Genomic DNA, 21469 nt, shown 5'->3' with positions numbered 1-21469 from the left:
CCAGTCACCGCAGCTAGGAATGCATCTATTTGTGCCTGTTTCCTCCATGTGTCCTGAGTGGCCTGTGCACACCTGCCCGCCTTCCGCCTCACCTGTGAGAGCCAACACCTTATTGGTTACTGTCACCCAAGAGAGGTCAGAGCAGGTGTCTGTGAAGGACTAGACTTGACTTGACTTCTGCAGTCACTCCCCAGGACATCCACTGTGAGAGTTACTAAAAGCCGAGGATAAGGTCCAGGTTTCACACTTGGCCATCAACAAGCCCGGCTTGATGTTCTATCTGGGTGTGAAGCCATCTCTCCCCTGGCTTTGACTTTCCACTTTCCCTGTGGCATGGAGCATCTTCCCCGGCTTCTTGGACATTTGCTTTTGGTCTGAAAGGACAAGGCTCCTCTGACGGAGCCATGGACCACCTTACCCTCCCCCCCTCCTCACTCCCTTCCCAGGTCACCATTCACTCGGCAAGACAAGGGACTCCTAAACAAGGGGGTCTTAACTGTGGCATGTCTCTGGATTATTATTTGTTTTTATCGTGTGTTATTTTATGGTATGTGCGCACGGGTGTACCTGCCACGCGGCACAGGTGGAGTTCGTTCTCTCCTTCCACCTTTCCGAAGGTTCCAGAGATTGAGTTCAGTCCCTGTCGCAAGCACCTTTACTCACGGAGCTGTCTCTGCCCCCTGCCCTGCCCCCACCCCTCCCATTGGCCAGCTTTGCTCTATGTTTACAGAACAATGCTTAGTAAGTGTGTCAGTACACACCTTCTCTGTCAGGCAGCTGGCCAATGAGCTTGCAAATGCTCCACACTGGGGGTTGTTTTGTTCTTGGGTCCCAATAGGAAATCCCCCAGGAATGAATGCTACTCTGCTCTCAGAACGACGTGGCCACAGCGGTTGCATATGACAGGTCTGAAACTCATGCACGTTCCCTCTGTCCCAGCTCTTCAGACTGGGCCCGAGGAGACGCTTCCAGAAAAGTTCTTGGGTTGCCGGGCTTCTCACATCTTTGAAATGCTTTCTCGATCTTTAGTTATTGCTTGCTTCAGTTTAACTCTGCTGGCCTTGGGCAGGTGACAGTGTCATAACCAGGGGCCCACAGGAGGAGAACTAACCCGTCCTCAGCACCTGGGGGAAGCCAGGCTGAAGTTTCCATGTTTGGACACAGCCTCCACTGAGAAAACAACCTGCCCAAAATATTTACAGCCACAGCTGCTTGGCCCCCACCCACACAGTCTCAGCCTGACCCGTGGTGTTTGCGGACATCTGGGTCTATAAAGGGTTAATGAAAAAGAGGGAATTGAGCTGAATGGAAGTAATTCATCCAACAATGACTCACTGAGTAGAGACTGCATTCCAAGCCTTCCGCTGAGAAATCACAGTTCAGCTGGACACAGTCACAGGGTTGGGAGAATCGGGAAAAGGAAGCCAAGTGTTGCCATGGAGTTGAGAGAGGAACAGCTGTGTGGAGAACACCTTGGCTGAGCAGGGCCATATCATTCTTCCTAGTGAGACTCGGGTGTCAGGCAAGGTTCCCCAAAGGACAAGAGGCTTGAGAAGGGTCTGGGAGAGCGATCAGAGGCTGGAAGGTCAGAAGAGGGTACCGCGGGGAAGCCACAGGGGTGAGGAAGCATTGCGCATGCCCCAACACATCCGTGGTCTGGTCTCCATAAGAGGCAAAGGAAGAGTCTCTCCATAGAAGGGGCCACGGCGGGAGGCTGAGTTTGGTCATTGCAGACATCAGGAACACGCCCTTCACCCTTTAAAAATCCCATCTTGACCGCAGTGAGGAGAACGGACGGGGAAGGCTCTGCTGGTCACAGAGTGAGAACCGGTAAGGGAACGGATGAACGAAATAGCTCTGAACACGGTGGCTACGTCCTAAAAAGAGAAGAGACTGGCCAGGACTTCAGACGTGGCTGATGCAGGGGACGGGGGTCTAGGGCCGCTTCATGACCCTGGCTTGAGTCACCAGGCAGCTTGGGGTACCCGTTGCTACGAGCAGAAAACCCGAGGTGCTGTGTCTTGATGCGTCCCCCGAAGTGCGTGGTTTGGAAGTAATTTCTAATATCAGGGGCAGCCGCAGAGCCTGTGGGGCAGTTCTGCCCGGAGGCCTCTGTGCTCATGAGTGAAGAAGGCGTCACTGTACAGGAGCTCACGTGGACATCTGCTTCAAGCGTTGGGCACTCGCTGCCCATGTGAGCCCTCCAGCCGTGCCGTCCCTGATGCAGGAGGAGGTCCCTTGCTAGATGTGCTGCTCCAGGCTCTGTGGCTTTTCATTTTTTATCATACGTTATGGGTGTTCGGCCTGTATGTTGTCTGTGTACCACGTGTGTGCAGTAACCTGCAGAGACCAGAAGAGGGGGTAGGAGCCTCTGGAACTGGAGTCACAGATGGTTGTAAGCTGCCCTGTGGGTGAACGGAACTGAACCCGGGTCCTCTTCACTGCTGAACTGGAGGGGAATCTTTAATTTCTTTTTTTTTTTTTTTTTTTTTTTTTTTTTTTGCTTGTTTGATATAAAGTTTCTCTCTGTGTAGCCTTAAAGCCTGTCCTGGAACTCACTCTGTAGACCAGGCTGGCCTTGAACTCACAGAGATCCGCCTTTCTGCCTCCTGAGTGCTGGGATTAAAGGCGTGGGCCACCACAGCCCGGCTTAATTTCTTTACAGTCCTATAAAAACTTGCTGAGATAATCTTAGAGTTACCTTGAGAATGTAAGCACTCGTTTTCTTCTGTCTAGGGCGTTCTTCCCTTCTCCGTATGGCTAAGCCCAACAGTTACTTCCCCAACCCTGTAATCTCAGGTGCCCTGTGTCCTCGGATCCTATGCGGTATACTGAACCCGCCCGCCATGTCCTTCCCATCCATACAGTCATGTCTTAATCCCAGACTCTGTAGTATGTGATTTTTACATAGTAATAAGAGGTGTGCTGATGTGTTTACATTATTGATCTTGGGTTGGGGAGATTAGATTATTTTAGATCATTCGGGCAGTCCAAAGAGAGGCAGGAGGATTAACGCCAGTCATAGGAAATGTGAGGATATGATCTAAGACACAAAGCAAGACTCGGTTTTATATACTGCCTTCACATCTGGTAAAAATGGGATGACCTCGAACAGTCCAGCTGGAAGTCCCCATGGACAGACAAGCCACCCGTCCTCCTTGCCAAACAGACCAGGGGCAGTTGCCCTTAGCTATGAGTAGTGGGTTTCACGGGATTGTTTCATTCATGTGGATCGCAACTCCAAAAGTCAGTTACCTACCCTTTGAAATTATAGCGCTCACACTGTGACATGAGTGTGTATGTTTGCCCAATTCATGTGTTGGAACCCGATTCAAATGCAATAGTATTAAGAGTGAGACCTTGTTTGAAGATGTCCCTTCTAGAATCCAGGTATTGAAACTGAATGGCTAACGTGACAGCATTAGAAGTCACAGCCTTTATGTGGTGGTGTGTACATCTGTAAATTTCATCACGCGGGAGGCAGAGACAGGAGGATCCATTCGAGTTCTAGACCAGCCTGGTCTACACGGTGAGTTCCAGGGCTCCCCTTCCAGACCCTGCCTCTAACAGCTTTATATTTACCCCATAACTAATAGCTGCAGCACACATTCATCTGTCCCGTTTCCAGGGGCCGCAGCTCAGGAGTGGTTCCTGTCTTCAGGGCGTCATCAGGCTGGCAAGGTGGCAGCGGGAGCTATGGCCTCAACTGAGGTCCCAGGTTCATCTAGGGCAAGGCCACACTGCAGGGGAGCTTGTCAGGGAACCTGGGTAGGCTGCTGCCAGGACAAAGCCCTGGTATGTACCACAAGCACAAGCCTCTGGGCCTATGCTGAGTGGAGAAGACGTGTGGCCTGGAACTCACCCAGCGGGGCTCTGTCAGGTTTTCGGGGCCACCCGAGGCGAGCCCTGCCACAGGTCCTTGATTGCCATGGTGTGTTTAAAGGGAATTGTTCTGAAACAAAGGGATAGGACCGCGCAGACTCCCATTAGCCTCTGCTCTGTTGGCCAAACCTGTTTTCCCGTGGCGGTAGGACAGGGATGCGGTTCCCTGCTGCTGGTTCCAGGTTAGACTTTTTTTTTTTTAAACCGGAGGTGGTCCCCAAGCGCTTGCCATGGACGCCCCTCTCCAACAGCAGCCACTTACTTTTTCTTGCCAGCAGGGGGCGCTGCCGCTCCTGGCCTCCCTTAAGGGCCAGCCTCACGCGGCCAAGCCTATTCCAGAATCCTTCCGATGGACTCAAAGCCACCTGGCTGTCTATCTTAGTTACTTCTGGAAAATCTCTCTCTCTCTCTCTGCCACACAAAAGGGCACAATGCAAGGGTGCCCATCATCGTCCGAGGGTCTGCCCACACAGAGAGGGTTTTGCAGGGCCTGTCCACTCTGGGAATGGAGTGAGACTCCTGACGGCTGTCTACATGAGTCAGCCACAACCCCTGGATCTTGTCCCTTCTATCTAGGCTCACAGCATGTCAGGGCTGCCGGCCCTGGGGACACACTGACAGCTATGACGAGGAACTGTCTTTCAGAAGGGGACGACCACCACTGAATCTCTTCCCCACCTCTGACAGGGCTGCCCCACCCACTCTGTGCCTGGTCACACCCTCCTCCATCTCTCCAGCCAATTCCCAGACGCCCTGGGCACACACTTTACTTCTACTGGGAATGTTCCCTTCCTGGATACCCAAGATACTACAAGCTCTGGGCTTCATTTTCCTCAAGTTTTCACCCAAGCTCTTCTTTCGTAAAACTCCTTTCCTGTAGCTGGAGTTTTCCTGCCTGGCCCACAGTCAGGACAAATCTCTGTCACCCGCCAGTCCCACAGCTGCTCAGACCCAACCAAGTAAACACAGAGACTTATATTGCTTACAAACTGTATGGCTGTGGCAGGCTTCTTGCTAACTGTTCTTATAGCTTAAATTAATTCATTTCTATAAATCTGTACCTTGCCACGTGGCTCGTAGCTTACCAGTGTCTTCACATGTTGCTTGTCATGGCGGTGGCTGGCAGTGACTCCCTCCGCCTTCCTGTTCTTTCTTTTCTCCTCTCTGTTAGTCCCGCCTATACTTCCTGCCTAGCCACTGGCCAATCAGTGTTTTATTTATTGACCAATCAGAGTAATTTGACATACAGACCATCCCCCAGCACTTTCTCGATCTTTATATGATCCAGGCTCCTTCTGGGACGCTTCCCTTCTCCATTCCTTCCTGATGCTGTCCTGGGCTGGTGGGATGCTATGGAGGGAAGCCTAGGCCCCCTCAGGCCCCTGAGAAAGTCCCCCAATTCCTAGCCTCCTCAGCACTGGCAAATCCTGCATGGGGAAGAGACCGTGCTGTGTGGGTCCTCTTCCCTCTCCTCCCCAGGCTGAGGAGTCCATAGAGGAGTCAGGCTCTGTCCTCAGTTGGGTGACAGGGGTGTGGACCAGCACAGGCATGCACCTGCATGTATTCATGATTGTTCTTGGCCTTGTGTGTGCCAGGATGGTGAGGTAGGCGCCAAGCAGGGCCTAGGGGAAAGGGTCTACCATGGTATCCCCGACCAGCTCTCTTCAGGTGGCCCCAAAGAACCTGGCAGAGCCCCACTGGATGGGCTCCCGGCCACACTACCTTCTGCACTCAGCACAGGCCAAGAGGCTTGTTCTTGTGTTGTACGCCAGGTCCTCCCACCATGGCAGCCATGTTGAGCCCGCCACAGGCCCTCAGATCCCTTGCCAGGCAGTGACAGCAGGAGTAGCCACTGCCTGGCCCATCAACAAACCTGTCTTCTGTACCTGGCGGCCTCACTTCCAGTGAGCTTGTGAGATCAGAAGTTGTCCGTAGGGTCCAACCCTACCTGGGCAGAACTTAAAGCAAAACAAGCCCTTTGGGGTATCCTTGTCACCCGCCTGAATGGAGAACTCTCCCCATCGGGGAGGCGGCCTTTAGCACGGCACCATCTCAGCTCATCCAAACCTCGACACTCTGCAGCATCCAAACAGAGGCCTCAGGAGGGAGGACCACTGCACCCAAAGGCCGAGCCTCTTAGGATCTATTAGTCACTCTTGCTTCTCCTTGAGCACCGTCACTCAGGGACCATCCAACAGTAATCCTGTATCCTTTCGAGGAGGATGGATTTTCCCGAAGAAAAAATTTAGGATTTTTTTTTTTTTTTTTTTTTTTTTTGGTAATTGGTGATTTCTAAAAATACAGTGGCGCACCCCTGCCTAGCTTCTATGGCAGGGCCAGCCTGGGTTTCAGGGTTCATTTCATGTCCTGGGTGTCTGCAGTATTTCTATCCTGAAAGAGTCAGGGTCCATGGCAGGGACCAACAAATCTTGCCATGCCCGTGTTCTTTCTACAGTTTACATACAAATGTGTATTGTACTTGAAGAAAAAAAAGAACACTGGTGTTAGGCATATAGGAAATCAATCATATGTTAAATGGAAGGAAGTAGCTGGGCAGTGGTGGGCACACCTTTAATCCCAGCACTCAGGAGGCAGAGGCAGAAAGATCTCTGTGAGTTCGAGGCCAGCCTGGTCTACAGAGTGAGTTCTAGGACAGCCAGGTGACACAGAGAAACCCTGTTTTGAAAAACAATAACAACAGCAAAACCAAAAGGCAAACAAACAAACAAAAAATTGAAGGAAGTAAATGTGGTCCAAGTTGACTTTTTAAATTTCTATTTATCTCGTGGGTATGAGTGTTTGTTTTGCCTGTGTGCATATGTGAGCACCATGTGTTCGCCTGATGCCCATGAAAGCAGCAAGAGGGTGCTGGCTACCCCAGAAGTGGAGTTATGGATGGTGGTTGAGGGCCACCACGTGCATGTCGGGAACTGAACCCAGGTCTTCCGCAAGAGCAGCAAGTGCTCTTAACTGCTGATCCATCTCTCCAGCTCCACAAGTTTGATGTTGGCTGTGGCTTGGGGTGTAGCTCAGTGATGGATGCTTCCATAGCATGTACAAAGCTTTAGGGTTGATCTCAACACAACACACACACACACACACACACACCCCACACATACACACACAAACACACACACACACACCCCACACATACACACACACATATACACACACACCACACATACAAACACATATACATACACACAAACACACACATCACACACACACACATAAACACACATACACACACACACAACACACACACATACACACACCACACACATACACACACACATACACACACACAAACACACACACACACACAACAAACACATACATACACACACACACACACACACATACACACACACACACACATCACACACACACATAAACACACAAACACACAAAAAAAAAAAAAAAAAAAAAAAAAAAAAAAAAACACACACACACACAACACATACACACACACACACACACACACACACACAACACACACACACACACAACACACACACACACACACACCACACACAATTAGGCTCCTGCGCCACTATTCTGTGCAACACCATGTTTTAGGGATGTTTAGGTCTGCATCTTCGGCACTCTCTAAGAGAAGATGAAGGGGATTAAGAATTTCCTTCCTTCCTTCCTTCCTTCCTTCCTTCCTTCCTTCCTTCCTTCCTTCCTTCCTTCTTTTTCCTTCTCTTCCTCTCTCTTCCTCTCCTCTCTCTCCTCTCTCTCTCTCTCTCTCTCTCTCTCTCTCTCTCTCTCTCTCTCTCTCTCTTTCTTTCTTTTGAGACAGGGTTTCTTTGTGTAGTTTTTGGTGCCTGTCCTGGATCTTGCTCTGTAGCCCAGGCTGGCCTTGAACTCACAGAGATCTGCATGGCTCTGCCTCCCGAGCGTTGGGATAAAAGGTGTGTGCCATCACCGCCTGACCTTCTTTACCTTTTGTCCACTGTCCAAGATTTGAGTTTTCTCCCTGTGTGCTGATTTCTAAGTAAATCACCTTTGCGAGGCATGCATTGACAAACTATTCCCATTTGCATGTGTTGGTGCTCTGTGACAAACGCCAGCCCGCCCACACCTGTGTGGCTTCAGCTCTGATGTCCCTTCTCTTAGCAGCTCTGATGTCACTTCTGTCAGGAGGTTGCTCAATCAAGAACAAACAATCTCATTACTGAAGAAAGTTCGTTCAAGGCCTTTCCAGTCATTCGCCCTCCAGCCAATCTTCTTCTTAGAAGAAACCATTTTGAACACGCTTTTCTTCTTCTAGGTGATTACCCAGCACAGTCATGTCTCCTAATCCCTGCCTTTAATTTCCTGTTGCATCAGCAGCCTGACAGTTTGCTGGATTAAAGGCGTGAGCTACTGCTGCTCACGGGCTGGCTGACTGGAGAGGCAGGGATGGGCCCCATTGTTTCCCCATTCTTTCTCAGAGCAGCTCAGTTTTCACTTCTAAACTCCTGTTATCTATCTGTCCATTCATCTATCTACCCACCCACCAATCTATCCATCTGCCTGTCCACCAACCCATCTATCCATCCACCCCTACCCCAACCACCCAACCACCCCGTCCATCCATCCAGTTATCCAGTCTGTCTGTCCAACCACACACTTTCCCACCCATCCCGGCACCCCACTCATCCTCCACCACTTGATCTACCCATCCATTGATTCATTGACCCACTGTTCTATTCAATTTAGTATTCATCAAGTATGGTCGACGCCTACCATAAGCCATTAACTGGCTACCCGAAATCCAGGTTCTACCCTATGTATGATGGAACAAGGGGGGCAAACAATCATGTTGAAAAGATGGTACACACGACAAGGGAGAGTGTGGCACAATGGGAGACCCAGCAAGAGTGGCTAGCACTGATTCTCCAAGGAAGAGGCATTAATGATGGAGAAGTGTAGAACTATATTGAGTTGGCTAAGTTTTTATCAATATTTATAGAGCACTGTAGGCCAGGCACTGTGATAACTGCCCGCATCTGGGCACAGAGAAACAGGACAGACACAAGGCTACTCTCGTGGGTAGACAACATGGTGGAGTTAGCTGGGTTGGAGCATTGGGTAGTATTCTGAATGAAGAGTCCATGAGAAACGGTGCATATAGTAAAGCATGGTAGAAAATCCAGTGTATGGCCAGAGGCTCCACCTCTGCCTGGCATTCCCAACCTGGGAAGAAGGGTGATCAAAGCCTGGTGAGAATCTCAAGAGGAAAAGTAAACAGCAACTGTGGGCACCACAACTCAATCACTTGCAGATAATTTCCTTGTGCTTTATACTCGTGGCCATGATGAAGATGACCTTTCACGAACAGCAGGGAAGGCTTCCTGGAGAAAATGGGGCATGTGGGAAGAAAAATCTGTCTACCCGATGGCCATGTGACTGATGAATCAGAGAGCTTTTCCAGTGTGAATTACCCATTGCCTATAGAAGAACACTTCAAAGAAAATCTTCCATGTCCTACTTTGGAGGCAGAAGCCCAGACACCAGGAAAGGGAGAGTGTCTGAAACCCAGAGGATCTTCTTCCTAGGTAATTTTGCGGTAAATTATTTGTGTGGTTTCCATCTGAACTGCTGGCTGTTACTGACATATACCTTTTAAATGGAGGCACACAGTCTACACCATGAAGGATGTATCCCAGCTGCCTGTTCAGTTTTGCCCACAACAGGTCCACATGGTGCATTTAATTCTTTGTGATTTAGTATTTTATAAAACCTATTTACTTCATAGGGAGTTCTGTATGTTTTACCTAAAAATTAAAGCGCTCTGAAAACCCAGATTTCCTGTGGGCATGAATTCACAGAACATTCTGCTAATGTCCTCTCCCACATGCAGCGTTTGCAGATTGCAAATCACTATCTATAACCCCGAGCTTCACGGCGTCAAGAACTACCCCATTCTGTTCATCGCATGCCGCTATTCAGTTGGTTTAGCATTCATTTCAAGCAGCTTTGTTTCCTGGGATGATCCCAACTTACTCACCACCAGGCCGGGAATACATCCACGGAATCTCTACCATTTAAATATTAGATGATTTTTTTTTACGCACCATGTGTTGAAGGCTTCACCCTCTCCACAGCACCTCAGTTGGTGATACTATTTTGGGAGGTGGTAGAAATTTTAGGAGGTGAGTTAACTGGAGGGAGTAGGTCCCAGGAGGGGGGTCGTAGGGCGTGTCTGCCTCTGAACTAATACTTGGTTCCTAGCCCCTTCCCTTATCGCTGCTGCCTTCCGGCTGCTGTGAGGTGAGCAACCTCGCCTCCCCATGTCCTTGCACTACACATCTGCCTTCCCAGGCCCAGGAACAACAGAGCCAGCCAGCACGGGATGAACTGCAGAGCCATGGGCTAAGTCTTCCTCCTTTAAACTATTTCAGATATTTGTTACAGCAGCGAAACGTGTTAACACACTGTTTAAGAACTACATTCAACCAACAGCAAAGTCCATCATGACCCGACATTCGGCACCTCTCATCTCAGACAAAGGCAGGTGACAGTCACAGGCATGTTGTCATCTGGGGGCCCTTCAGATCCAGGTGATGAAGTCAGTAACTTTTTCAAACTTTCAGCTGAGATCACACTCATGTCCACCATGGAACTACTCAAAAGAGGTCTTCATGGGGGGTGCTGGATGACCTGAGTTCTGTTCTAGGGTCAGCTTCCTCGGCAGTGAGGGTACCACTTTTCCATACCAGCTAGTCGGGGACTGCTCCGAGTCGGTTACTGGGAAACACTTAGCCCTCTTCTAGGGCTATCTACGCACTAGTGCCTGGGGCCGGAATACCGCTCAGTCTCAGAGTCACCTAGGATAATGAAGCGGGACCCCATGCTCTATTCCTGTCCGGAAAACAGTCTCTTCTTTCTCCAGGTAGTCAGTTAATGAATCTGTCCAATATTTAGCTCTGACCATGATTGACATGTTTCAATCTTGAACATATATGGCTTTAAAAAAAAGAATAGCATGAAGTTCTCATGGAGGAATATTTAATGTTAACCTCGATCAAGATTATTTCTATATTTCAGCAAATACTTATCAAGGCTTTTACAGGCTGGCCAGGAATGTTACAATCCCCTTTCCAAGGAAAAGGTGACCGGAGGTTCAGATCTTTTGAACAGAACTGGCCTTTAAGGCGGCTCAGCAGGTAGAAAAGCTTGCAGCCGAGCCTCGGGACCCAAGGTTGCTCTATACCCCCCCATCCCCACCCTGCATGGTCCTAAAAATCCTTACAGCCGAGCCTCAGGACCCCAGGGCGAGTCCCGAGACAAGCAAGGTCTCAAGGGAAGACTATAACCAGCTGCCCTCTGACCTCCACACATGCAGTGAGGCGTCTGACCACACACATGCATCTATCTATACCAAGTAAATGTCTAAAAAATAGCTTGTCTTCTGTGGATAATCCTTTTGGTAGAGAACCCCTCAGTTTAACCAGCATCACTAGAGCTGGGGTGTGGCTGAGTAGTAGAAGTGCTTGCCCCACAGTATGAGGTTAAAGTCCAGCTCCATAAGGAAGGACCGCATGAACGAGTGCGTGGACAGCTCAGCGTCAGAGCTGGTCAGCAGGGCTGACGTCATCACGCCATCCGCCCAGGGGAGGTGCTGACGTCATAACACTGTCTGCCCACCTTACAGAGGAGGTGCTCAGTTTTAATTTCTGTTTTATCTGTTTGGCCCCTTCCTGAGTGATGTGTGCTTGACATTCTGAATATAACATGACAGCAGGAGTTGACAAATGAATGCATATTCCTGTGACTAGTCCCAGGAAGAAAATGACAAACAACTTTTCCAGAAGAGCATATTGTGCTGATTTATTATAGAATGCAGTTAAAAAAAATATCTTTGAGGTGAGCCTCTCGGCTCAAAAGCACTGGACTAGAAATACCGGGGCAGGGTGCGACGGTCTCTCCCTTGCTGGCCTCCTCCCCCTGAGCACTGTAAACAGGGTTTGGAGAACATTCAATCCATTTCTCATTGCCAACTAATGGAAAACTGAATGCCAACACATTTACTCCTCAGAGGAGACCACTTTCCCAACTCCCAAAGCATGCATTGTTAATTGGCATTAGGTTATTTCCGAGTGACAAACTTTGTAATGGCATTGTAAGACCAAAATAGAAGACCTATTTACCAGACACACACACGATGACTAGAAAAGGGGAAATTCCCAGATGCTCACCGAGTGTCACGGTCCATCTGGATGGAAGGGGAAAGGCACTGTGTCCCTCTAGCAACACACGGCTATGACTTTACATGCTCCAAATTCATCCCGTTAAACACATGACAGTAATTTCTACCACATACAAGTCACAGGTAGCTCGAGACTCCTGCCCTCTAGTCTCACCCAGGTGCACGACAGGTAATAAGATATGCTCTTGGCTTTATTTACAAGTTTATCTTCACGTTTCAATGGGTGAAAAACTGTCTCAACCAACAGTTCCCGAAGAGGTTCTTGACTGAAATTCACACACAAACCACTACATGAGAGAAACAATGGAAACTGATGTCTGAACCCAAACGCCTAACCTACAACTTCCCTCCCGCCAAAGACACTTGGCAGTGAAACTGCTGTCCTCTCCACCGTCTAAGCTAAACTCTACACGGGAACTTTTGCAAGAAAGCACAAGTGACATGGTGCCCTGGACAGGGTGACGCGTGGCCGTCACGGGTGCGACCCCATGTGTGGGTGCTGTCGCAGAGAGGGCGAGGGACCCGGGCAGGCCAGTTTGCCAGAGCTTTTCCAGGGTCCCGAGATGGAAACCACAGCGGGATTCATACACGAACAAAGGTTAGTCTTGGAACCCAGTAAAATACATGCATGAGCATCAGAACATGAGGGAGAGATGAGGACGGTTTCCACAGGTGCTGGGGTTGCCCCATAACCTTTCTGCACTTCACATGTGGTGGCTTTGTGGGGTGCCTCTGCCTACCAGCGGGGGCTGGACCCAGAAATCTCTCCCTGTCCTTGGCAAAAACAGAACCTAGAAAAGAGTGAGTACAAGACACTATCATTGCCAGTCCCCTCGAGATGTCCCCAAATGTCCTTGTGTGATTTACCACAAACTCAGTGAATGGCCCAAGGCATTCCCAGGTGCCATGGACATGGACTGAGGTGCAGTATCAGAACAAGGAGATGAAGCCTTGATTCTCGTCTGAGCGACATGAACTGGAATTTCTGCCACAGTGGTCACGGCTGTCACCTCCAAAGCTATGACCAGCCACCTGCACAGTAAAAGATTCCTCCCTGTGAGTAGGGTTCAGGACGCGCCGTCTTGGTCTGAGAGCCAGTTCAGCTGAGGTGGATAGGCGTGTACTCTGGCCTCCTTGTCTGGATGATTTTGGGCTTGGGTCTCTTCATTCTCTCCATCTCCTCCTCCTCCTCATTCTCTTGGTCACTCTCACACACGTGGACCACCACACTGGGGGTGGTGTCTGTGGCTGCATGCAGCTCATACTTCTCGCCTAGGGAAGGAAACAGCTCCATGGTAACTAGGCAATCGGTAACTAGGGAAAGTCCTTGAGCATGACATGCGGTGGCTGAGAGACCACTACAGAACTGCTTTCAGTCGGGCACTGAGGCAGGGAGGGAGAGCGTGAGTGTGTGTTGTGAGCTAACCCTTCTCCTGCCCACCCAGAGGGCCCCCGTTAGCGTTGTGTGGGGAGCAGCAGCTCAGGGGAGAGACAGGCCCAAACCACTCTGGAAGCCAATGTCCTGAGCCTCCCAGGCGAGGCTTCCAGCCGGGGCTCCAGAGCACACCAGAGAGGGTGGGGAGGCCCCGTGTGCACGGATGTGCACACATACGTGTGGCTGGCTGCCGTGGATCTGTCCGACCTCCTCACCCCTTCCTTAGTTTGGAGTCGGGGTTCTCTATAGTATGGGCTAGCCTCAAGCTCACTAAGTGGCTGAGGCTGACCCTACACTTCCGTTCCCCTTGCCTCTGCCTTCCAGACGCACCAGAGGCGCTGTACCGCCACGCCTGGTTTACGTGGCATCGGCGGCCAAACTCAGGGCTTCTTCACACTGAGCAAGTGCTCCACCACCAGGGGGACATCCTCGGCCCAGCTGTCTGTCTGTCTGTCTGTCTGTCCACTCATTCATTCTCTCTTTCCTGTATCAGCTACCAGCTGGAACGGAGAGTGCTCCCTCATTGCTGTTCTGGGCTAGCCTGAGCTTACCCAGGCTCCATCACATTCCCACCGCTCTGCTTCAGCAAGGTTGGGGTGAGCCTTGGGTCACTGAGAAAGGTGTCTGGGAAGGGAGGGTCTGGGCCGTCTGTGGAGGGAGTCTGCACTGGCTGCTGACAGGAGGCAGCATGGCGGGGCGGCTGCCGTGTGGAGTGGGGGAGATACTCGTACCCGGGGATGGTGGGCGGTTTCATTCCTTTGTGCCCTTTGCCTCTTCTCCTCTAAAACGGGGCAACTGAGGCAGCAACAGTGCCAATTCCACGAGAGAACGTGTTCACGACATCCAGCAGCAGGTTCATGACACCCGTGCCTGACAGATGCCCCCCAGATGTATGTTTTAAAAAGTGGAGGGTGCTGGGATGTAGATCAAACAAGGGGCGCTTGCCAGCAGATGCAAGGTCCCAGGTTTGAACCCCATCGTTAACTGAGGCGATGCAGGGGCTTGGTGGGGGCCTCCAGCTTCCTAGCGTGCACCTCAGATGTGGAGGCAGCGGCACTCGTGAAGGAGGAGGCGGCCTGGCCCCGACCCCACCCGAGAGGCTGATAAAATGCCGCTCTAACTGCAAGCGCGAAGGAGTCCCAGTTTTGAGGGGTGGCTGGGGAAGCTGAAAATGGAGACTTTTCTACAAAGTATCTCCCACTGCCCCAAGTGCAGAAGGCTCGGGACTTGAGGCTGTATTTGTGAAACCTCTGAAACCCTGAAAAGCACAGTTAAAACAAAAAATAGAACACAAAACCAAACAGAATGAACTCCACGGCTAAATAGATCAAGGGCAAACTGCTCTGAGGAGGTGGCTTTTCTAAGAACCTTCTCCTCAGCCCTGAAGGTGTGCTGGACCCTGGGGTGTGGAGAGCTCACTCACGGCCCTGGGAGGCACCTGCCACTCTGGTTTCCATCAGTATCCAGTGCCAGTGCAGACTTCTGAAAGGGACCCAGTCCGGGTTCTCAGAGACGGACAGCTCGCCTCACTTCCTGCCTATGGAACAGGCTGGCTCCTTGTCGCGGGGCCCCTCTGCTTCCACACGTAACACCCACAGCAGCTAAACTTCCCTAATGACGCCTGCTGGGAACTGCCACGGTGAGCCATCTACTTGCTCACGCGGGCCATTTCCAGTCTTGACCTTCACGCCACAATTAGCACTAGTAACGTGATTCTCGCTTCGTACCACAGGAGGAATTTCCGTTTAGGCTGCGTTCTCCGAAATGTAATCTTTCAGCTCGAAACTGCTGAGGGACCATGAAAGTAAAACCTTTTCCCCAGAGGACCATCAGATCGCTGGTCAAGGAGAAACAAGGAGCTGGGTGACTGCATTTATCCAGCTTGCTGTGGGCAGGCCGGAGTGATGCTCGCATCTCTGCACCCTAGACCGTCCTCCACCCCCCACCTCCACCCCCCGCCAAGCCCTAGTACATAGGAGCGGCTGGCATTTTACCATTCCTAACACCACATACGGAGCACTTAGCTGCCTGTGGGCCAGACACCACGCAGAGTGCTGTTTACAGGGTGATTGATGATTTATCTATGGCCTACGGTTCCATTGGGTGAGATCCATTTCGGGCTCTGTCCTCACCATGACCCGTGACTCTCTTCCCACCCATTAGGAAAGTCGGGTATCAGTGATGACTGCAGATGAACTCTCTAGAAGGTTGATCTGTTTTCCCTTTTCAAAATCCAGTTGTTCATCCCATCTGGAACAACACAGTCTGTGGCCTGGGAGTGAGCCGCACAGGTATGCTTGATCGAGCGAACACTTTGGGGAGGTGGTGTAGAAAACCCACAGGCTACCAGAGTCTCTCCTGCAGCCCTCCCAGGGAGCACAGACGCCCAGCACCAGAGGCAGCAAGTGAAAGAATGCAGCCTTCAGGACACATCTGCAGGGGGTCATGTGAGGCGCCTGGTGTCCGGACAATCTCTCCACATCTCCCAAGCCCTTGACCACCTGAGGGCGCTGCTTACCTGGCCCCAGCTTGGAGATAGCGTATAAAAGGTCGTAATTTATGACTGGGGTGGCATCTTCCACTTGTTTCCAGCCGACGGGCGGAGAGGCGGGAGGAGAGATGAGAAACTGCTTGTCTGGATTGGGCGGAGCGAGGTGTGGACTTCCTATGTGTAATGTCTGAGGAGAGAGATCAGTTCATCGTTATGCTGAGAGGGCCATCAACAGTTCACAGCAGTTCACGGGAGCCTGTGGGAGGCAGGCCAACGACAGGCCTGAGGAACCCTGAAGTGGTCTGTAAGGAGGTGAAGGGAGGCCTGCCCTTTGATGGGAGAAAGGACTTCTCGTGGCCCACAGTCTGGCAGGGGGCATGGCAGAGGTCACAGTGGCTAGGAGCTGTAGAAGCATGGGGGGGCCTCTTGCTACACGGTGCCAACCAGGAAGCAGAGGGAGCTTCGACCAGAAGTGGAGCTGGGCTCTAACCCCTCAGTGTCCACCCCGAATGATCCAATCCCTTCAGCGAGGCCCTCACTTCATAAAGGTTCCCTAACTCCCCCACAGCACTGAGGACCCAAGCATTACATTTCATAGTCAAACCCCAACAGTGCCAATCCGGTGAGAGCCCCTCCAGGGCTGTGAGCCTCACACTGCACAGATTACGCCTGCCCTAAACTGGCAGGAATGAAGAGACACTTAGAATAAATGAAGCCACTTCTGCTGAGGGCAGAGGAATCTCAGAATGATTTCTGTGAGGCCCAAAGGCTAAGTGATATTTCTGGGGGTGGAGGTGGGGTGAGGCGAAGGCTCAGAGCCTGACAAGAACTGACTTTACCTTGGGAGTAACATTCTAGAACCTTCTTTCTCTTCCTTGGCAATCTACCATCCCTGTTACAATATCAAATGGAAGTTGGGAGCTGCCTTGACGGCGCACCTGACGTTGGCAGGATAAAGGGCAAACCCATCCACAGTCCCCCTCTGCACCTCAGCTAAGCGAGGTCTGGTCCGTCTGGTAACTGCCTCAGGGGCCATCTCCCACCTCAGGACTGACAACCCTGTGCTGATCTGCATACAGGCTCTTCACAAAGCCAGGCTGCTGGAAGCCATGAGAACCTGCACCAGCTGGAGACCTCTCTTGATGGGTCACTAGCCTAATCCCTGAGAAGTTTCACAGAGATCCAGTGCCCACATCCCGGTGTATGAGGGTAGCCTGCAACGGTGCCCCACTGCAAGCTCCGTGGGTGAACAAGGAGGGTCTGCTTTCCCTTATTCATGGTTCACCCTAGGAAGCTACAGGGTTGCCACCTCTGAGGTCGTTTTCACAAGCACCGGACTCCTCAGAACAGGTGAGAGCCCCAGAATTCAGGGAAGGACTCCTTTTGAGGTGAGCGCTGGCTTCCCAGTGTCTGACATCATCAGCAACAAGCTGCTGTGCTGTAGAAGTGCTGGGAGGGGGAACCTGCCTCGCAGTGAACATACTCACCTGAGCAAAATATAACTTCATCTCCTTCCCCAGAAACTCAGTCTTGTGCAGCTGCAGCCTGGCGTCAGCTGCAGATAAGGGGTTGCTGAAGTTTATTCGGACTCGCTTGAAGCTCTTAAAATACTGGAAGGTGATGTCCTTGTCATACGTCCTGAAGAGGGATTCAAATTTGGCCTGAAAAAACACAATATCAATAAAAGGGTTTAAAATTCACCTACTTGTATCCCTAGTCTTTGCCCTCCTTGGTGAAGAAATGAGTTACCAGTCATTTTAAGGACTCCAAATGTGTGTGTGTGTGAGAGAGAGAGAGAAGCCTGCCTCTTCCAAGAGACTCTGCTGCCTGTCTGTTTTGGTGCTGGGATTAGGGGTTGGGAGGCCTTGCCCATGGCTAAGCATGTGCTTCACCATGAGACTACTTCAGATGATCGTATAAGAAGGGCAGAAGACAGGGTTTATTAAAATGAATTCATTTAACCAGCAAGACATCTATCACTCCTTTTGAAAGCAGGATAAGCTAGCTGGGCACTGGTGGCGCATGCCTTTAATCCCAGCACTTGGGAGGCAGAGCCAGGCAGATCCGTGTGAGTTCAAGGCCAGCCTGGGCTACCAAGTGAGATCCAGGACAGGCACCAAAACTACACAGAGAAAGCCTGTCTTGGAAAAAAACAAAACAAAAAGTAGGATAAGCGTTTTCCAAGGAGGTCAGTCATTATCCGGGGCCTGATAGTCCCATGACCCTCTGCTGTCCAGCCAACTCCATCCAGAGTGGATATTGTGTTCTTCGAATGTTTCTTTATGGCTCAAGATCCTGCAGCAAATTTGAAGGAGGGGGACTTCTTTTAAAAGGGAAGAACAGAGGAACCGTGACCTTAAAAAGAAAGTCTTACTCCTCTTTAAAGGAAGCTCTTTGTGGACTCCCACTGTGGGTTTATCTCAGTCTGTTACTTTTTAACTTTCTGGAAGAATACTGGTTTAAAGTGTAATGTGGCGCAAATCGGCAGTCTGCATGCCGGCTCTGCTGTCATGCAGGCACACGCCTCACTCTGGTGTGGCAAGGGCTGCTGAGAATTAGCAAATACCATGAGCTGTTAGCGTGGAAAGCCCAAATTCTGGGATTACAAGCTTGGCTCTCGGCTGCTGGAAAAACCTCATCAGCCTCCCAGGAAAGGCCGGGGAGCCCCACCCTTTCCTACAGCAGAGTGTGGGGATGGGGCTGCACCTCCCAGGGACTCCAGAAGATTCTGGAGTTTTTAGAAGCTAAGTGGTTTTTGGGTTCCTGTCTACAGGCTAAACACTCAGGGCAGTTTGTGGGGACTTCTGAAGGCCGTGGTGAGAAGGCAGCTGACAGAGATCCTGGGTTCTGAGCAGCGCTCACTTCTGCACAGGACAACCGAGGCACTCTTGGGCACAGGGCTTGTTTACAAGCCTACCCTGGAAACACGGAGGGTGCAGATGGGAGTCTAGAGGCCCCATGCCTGTTCCAGGTGGGGCACAGCAGAAACGCAGCCTCTTCTCTCTTCTCTCCGAGGCAGGTGGCCAGGGGAGCCCAGATGCCTCCCCAGCATGCTCTCTGTACATTCCCTGGCTTTTCATCAGCTGAGGAGCGTTTCTGTGACTTTCCCACTACAGGCTCGGTACAGAGGTGGACATGGAGCAAAGCAGAGCTGACACTGGACCTGGATCTCCCCAGCTGGGCGACTCCTCTCCTGCATCTCTCTTAGGCACTGAGCAAGTTTCTGGCATGAGGATATCTTGGTAAAGCTGGGATTTCGCATGACCTCATCAACAGGCACTGTGACTAACTGTAGTTTTAAAGTTATGATTCAGGATTTGGGAGAGATGACTTGGTGAATATTTTTAGAATGCAAGTCAGGGCTCTGAACCAGAGCACCAGAGAACACACATTATTGCTAAATCCACAGCACCACGCACTATGAAATAATCTCATTTGTTCTAAGAGCCGATACCCAGCTGCTGCACTTGTTGAATAGGAGCTCTACTTAATTAAGAAACAATGAAATGATTTCACTTATCAGGCTAATATTCAGCACATCAAGTCCGTGGTCCCTATGAATAGAATGTGTTTTACAATCAATCGAGAAGCTCTGTCCCAGTTCTTCAAACATTCTACACAACTGGCTGACTATGATTAAACCCTCTACGCGTCCCAATATGGCTCGAACATAAAGAGCACCCCACAAACACCATCCCCACCAACAGAACACATTCAATATCCATTCATATGATTCTTTAGACTCAATCGATAGTAACTGATGGGGGGAAAAAAAACTCTTAGGATTTTTCCAAATAGAGAAGAAAAGTAAAGTGATTAAGATGACTAATTATCTCCATGAGAGCTGCTATCTCATCCCACGCTGAGTTTTACTATGTGGTATGCCTGCACTTTTCTCCAGTCGGAGGCTGGAGGCAGACCATTACTGCAAACGCGTGCAGTCCACTAACAGTGTTTACCTCCCACGGGGAAATCAGGTTATTTGGAACTCCAGGGGCAGGAGCTGGCAGCAGCCTCCCTCCAGAGTTCACAGGAGCCGAGTGTGGCCACACACAAGGTCCGCACCTCCCGTGCATACGGAACCCCGGAGCGTTCAAAGCCGGAGCTCCACCCAACTCCCTCCCCAGTTAATTCTTGAGGCAACCGCTTCTGATTTTCAAGACTCTAGATACTTCGGTAGTTACCCGATAAACCCCACGAGAGAGCCACCCACCCCTGAGTATTTCGGCTAATTGTCCCAGTTAGCGGCGTGCTTGGAAAATGCTCAGAAAATCACGGGTCGCCAGAAGCCTTACCCTGGTTTCACTTTCGCTGAAGACATCACCGTTTGCCACACAGGCAATCAGGGAGCTAAAATTGTAGTTAAAGTCCCTAAAATGCATTCTGCTTTCTTGGGGGGCAGACGCTAACAACTCACTCACGCAGTCAAGCCCCAGGCTGGAGGTTCCTTTGCAAGAGACAGACCACGGGTCCTTTCTCCAGCCGGGGCTTATAAAGCGCCTCCTCCGAGGGCCAGCCCCCTGGGGGTGGGGAGGGCTGGCTTCCAGAGCCTCCTGTTTGGACAGCAAATTCCTGAGTCAAGTCCGGCATGCTCGCAGGCAGACAGGGACAAAGTGTAAGTTTCTACTGGAAAGAGGTGACGTCAACACCTTAGTCATTTTCCCTATGCTAATTAGCTCTGCTCGGAGGGTGGAAAAGGCCCCCGGCAGAGGTTTGCTGAGCCCCGAGGAGGCTTCACCACCCTTCTTGCGGCATCGTTCCCACTGGTAGTAATTCCACTCAGCCGCCCGGACAACACGCTTCTGGGGCTGAACGGGGCGGGCCCTGCTCAGGATGGAAAATGTTACAGAAGAGAAGGGACCGAGGTCCGCGCCAGCAAACAGCAATTAGCCTCCAGGGAGTCGCGAGGCTTTGAGAGACCTGGAAACCCCAGCTGTGGGGAGTTGCTAGCCCTGAAAAACCTCAATGGATGTCTCTTGCTGGGCATCAGAGAAACATTTTGAAATCTGTCTTGGTCAGTGAGTTCTGTTTTTTAAGAAAAAAAGTAGGGTTTGTTTTGAAACGCTGTGCTTCGAGACAGGGTTTCTCTGTGTAGTTTTGGAGCCCTGTCCTGGATCTCGCTCTGTAGACCAGGCTGGTCTCGAACTCACAGAGATCCGCCTGGCTCTGCTGGGATTAAAGGTGTACGCCACAACTGCCGGCTTAAAACGCAGTGATTCTACCCCTCCCCCAGATGTACTTTATTGGATAAATGTCTCCCAGTTCCCAGTGGGATGGCAGGAAGGGCGCCCAGGATTCTCCTTTGAAACGCTTCCTTACTGGGCTGGAGGGCCAGGGATGGGCAACATCGCACGTTTCCAAAGGGCTCAAGGAATGCCCTAGGAGAATGAGGAGGGTCGGACACAAGCCCTCAAGTCCGACAGAGACGCTGGGCTCTGAGACTGAGGGGAAGTCCTGTTCG

The 21469-nt window shown here is 51.0% G+C and overlaps 1 protein-coding gene across 3 annotated transcripts in view; it reads right to left on the bottom strand.

The window, feature by feature from the left end:
* Positions 1-11676: 11676 nt before the first annotated feature.
* Positions 11677-21469, bottom strand: part of Rcan1 (regulator of calcineurin 1) — a 76282-nt gene continuing 66489 nt past the window's right edge. The window contains exons 1-4 of one of the 3 annotated variants that reach the window (XM_028877069.2): positions 20304-20595; positions 17496-17669; positions 16036-16195; positions 11677-13354 (exon numbers count right to left, since the gene is read on the bottom strand). In XM_028877069.2, coding sequence (XP_028732902.1) covers positions 13182-13354; positions 16036-16195; positions 17496-17669; positions 20304-20390 — 594 coding nt within the window. In that variant the 5' untranslated portion in view covers positions 20391-20595 and the 3' untranslated portion in view covers positions 11677-13181. Of the gene's footprint in view, positions 13355-16035; positions 16196-17495; positions 17670-19967; positions 20100-20303; positions 20596-21469 lie in introns of those variants that run through there. The other 2 variants (XM_037209636.1, XM_028877068.2) reach the window with 2 other exon arrangements.

The sequence above is a fragment of the Peromyscus leucopus genome, chromosome 12 (assembly GCF_004664715.2).
Source record: "Peromyscus leucopus breed LL Stock chromosome 12, UCI_PerLeu_2.1, whole genome shotgun sequence".
Classification (NCBI taxonomy): Eukaryota; Metazoa; Chordata; class Mammalia; order Rodentia; family Cricetidae; genus Peromyscus; species Peromyscus leucopus.
This window is presented reverse-complemented; position numbering and strand designations above follow the sequence as displayed.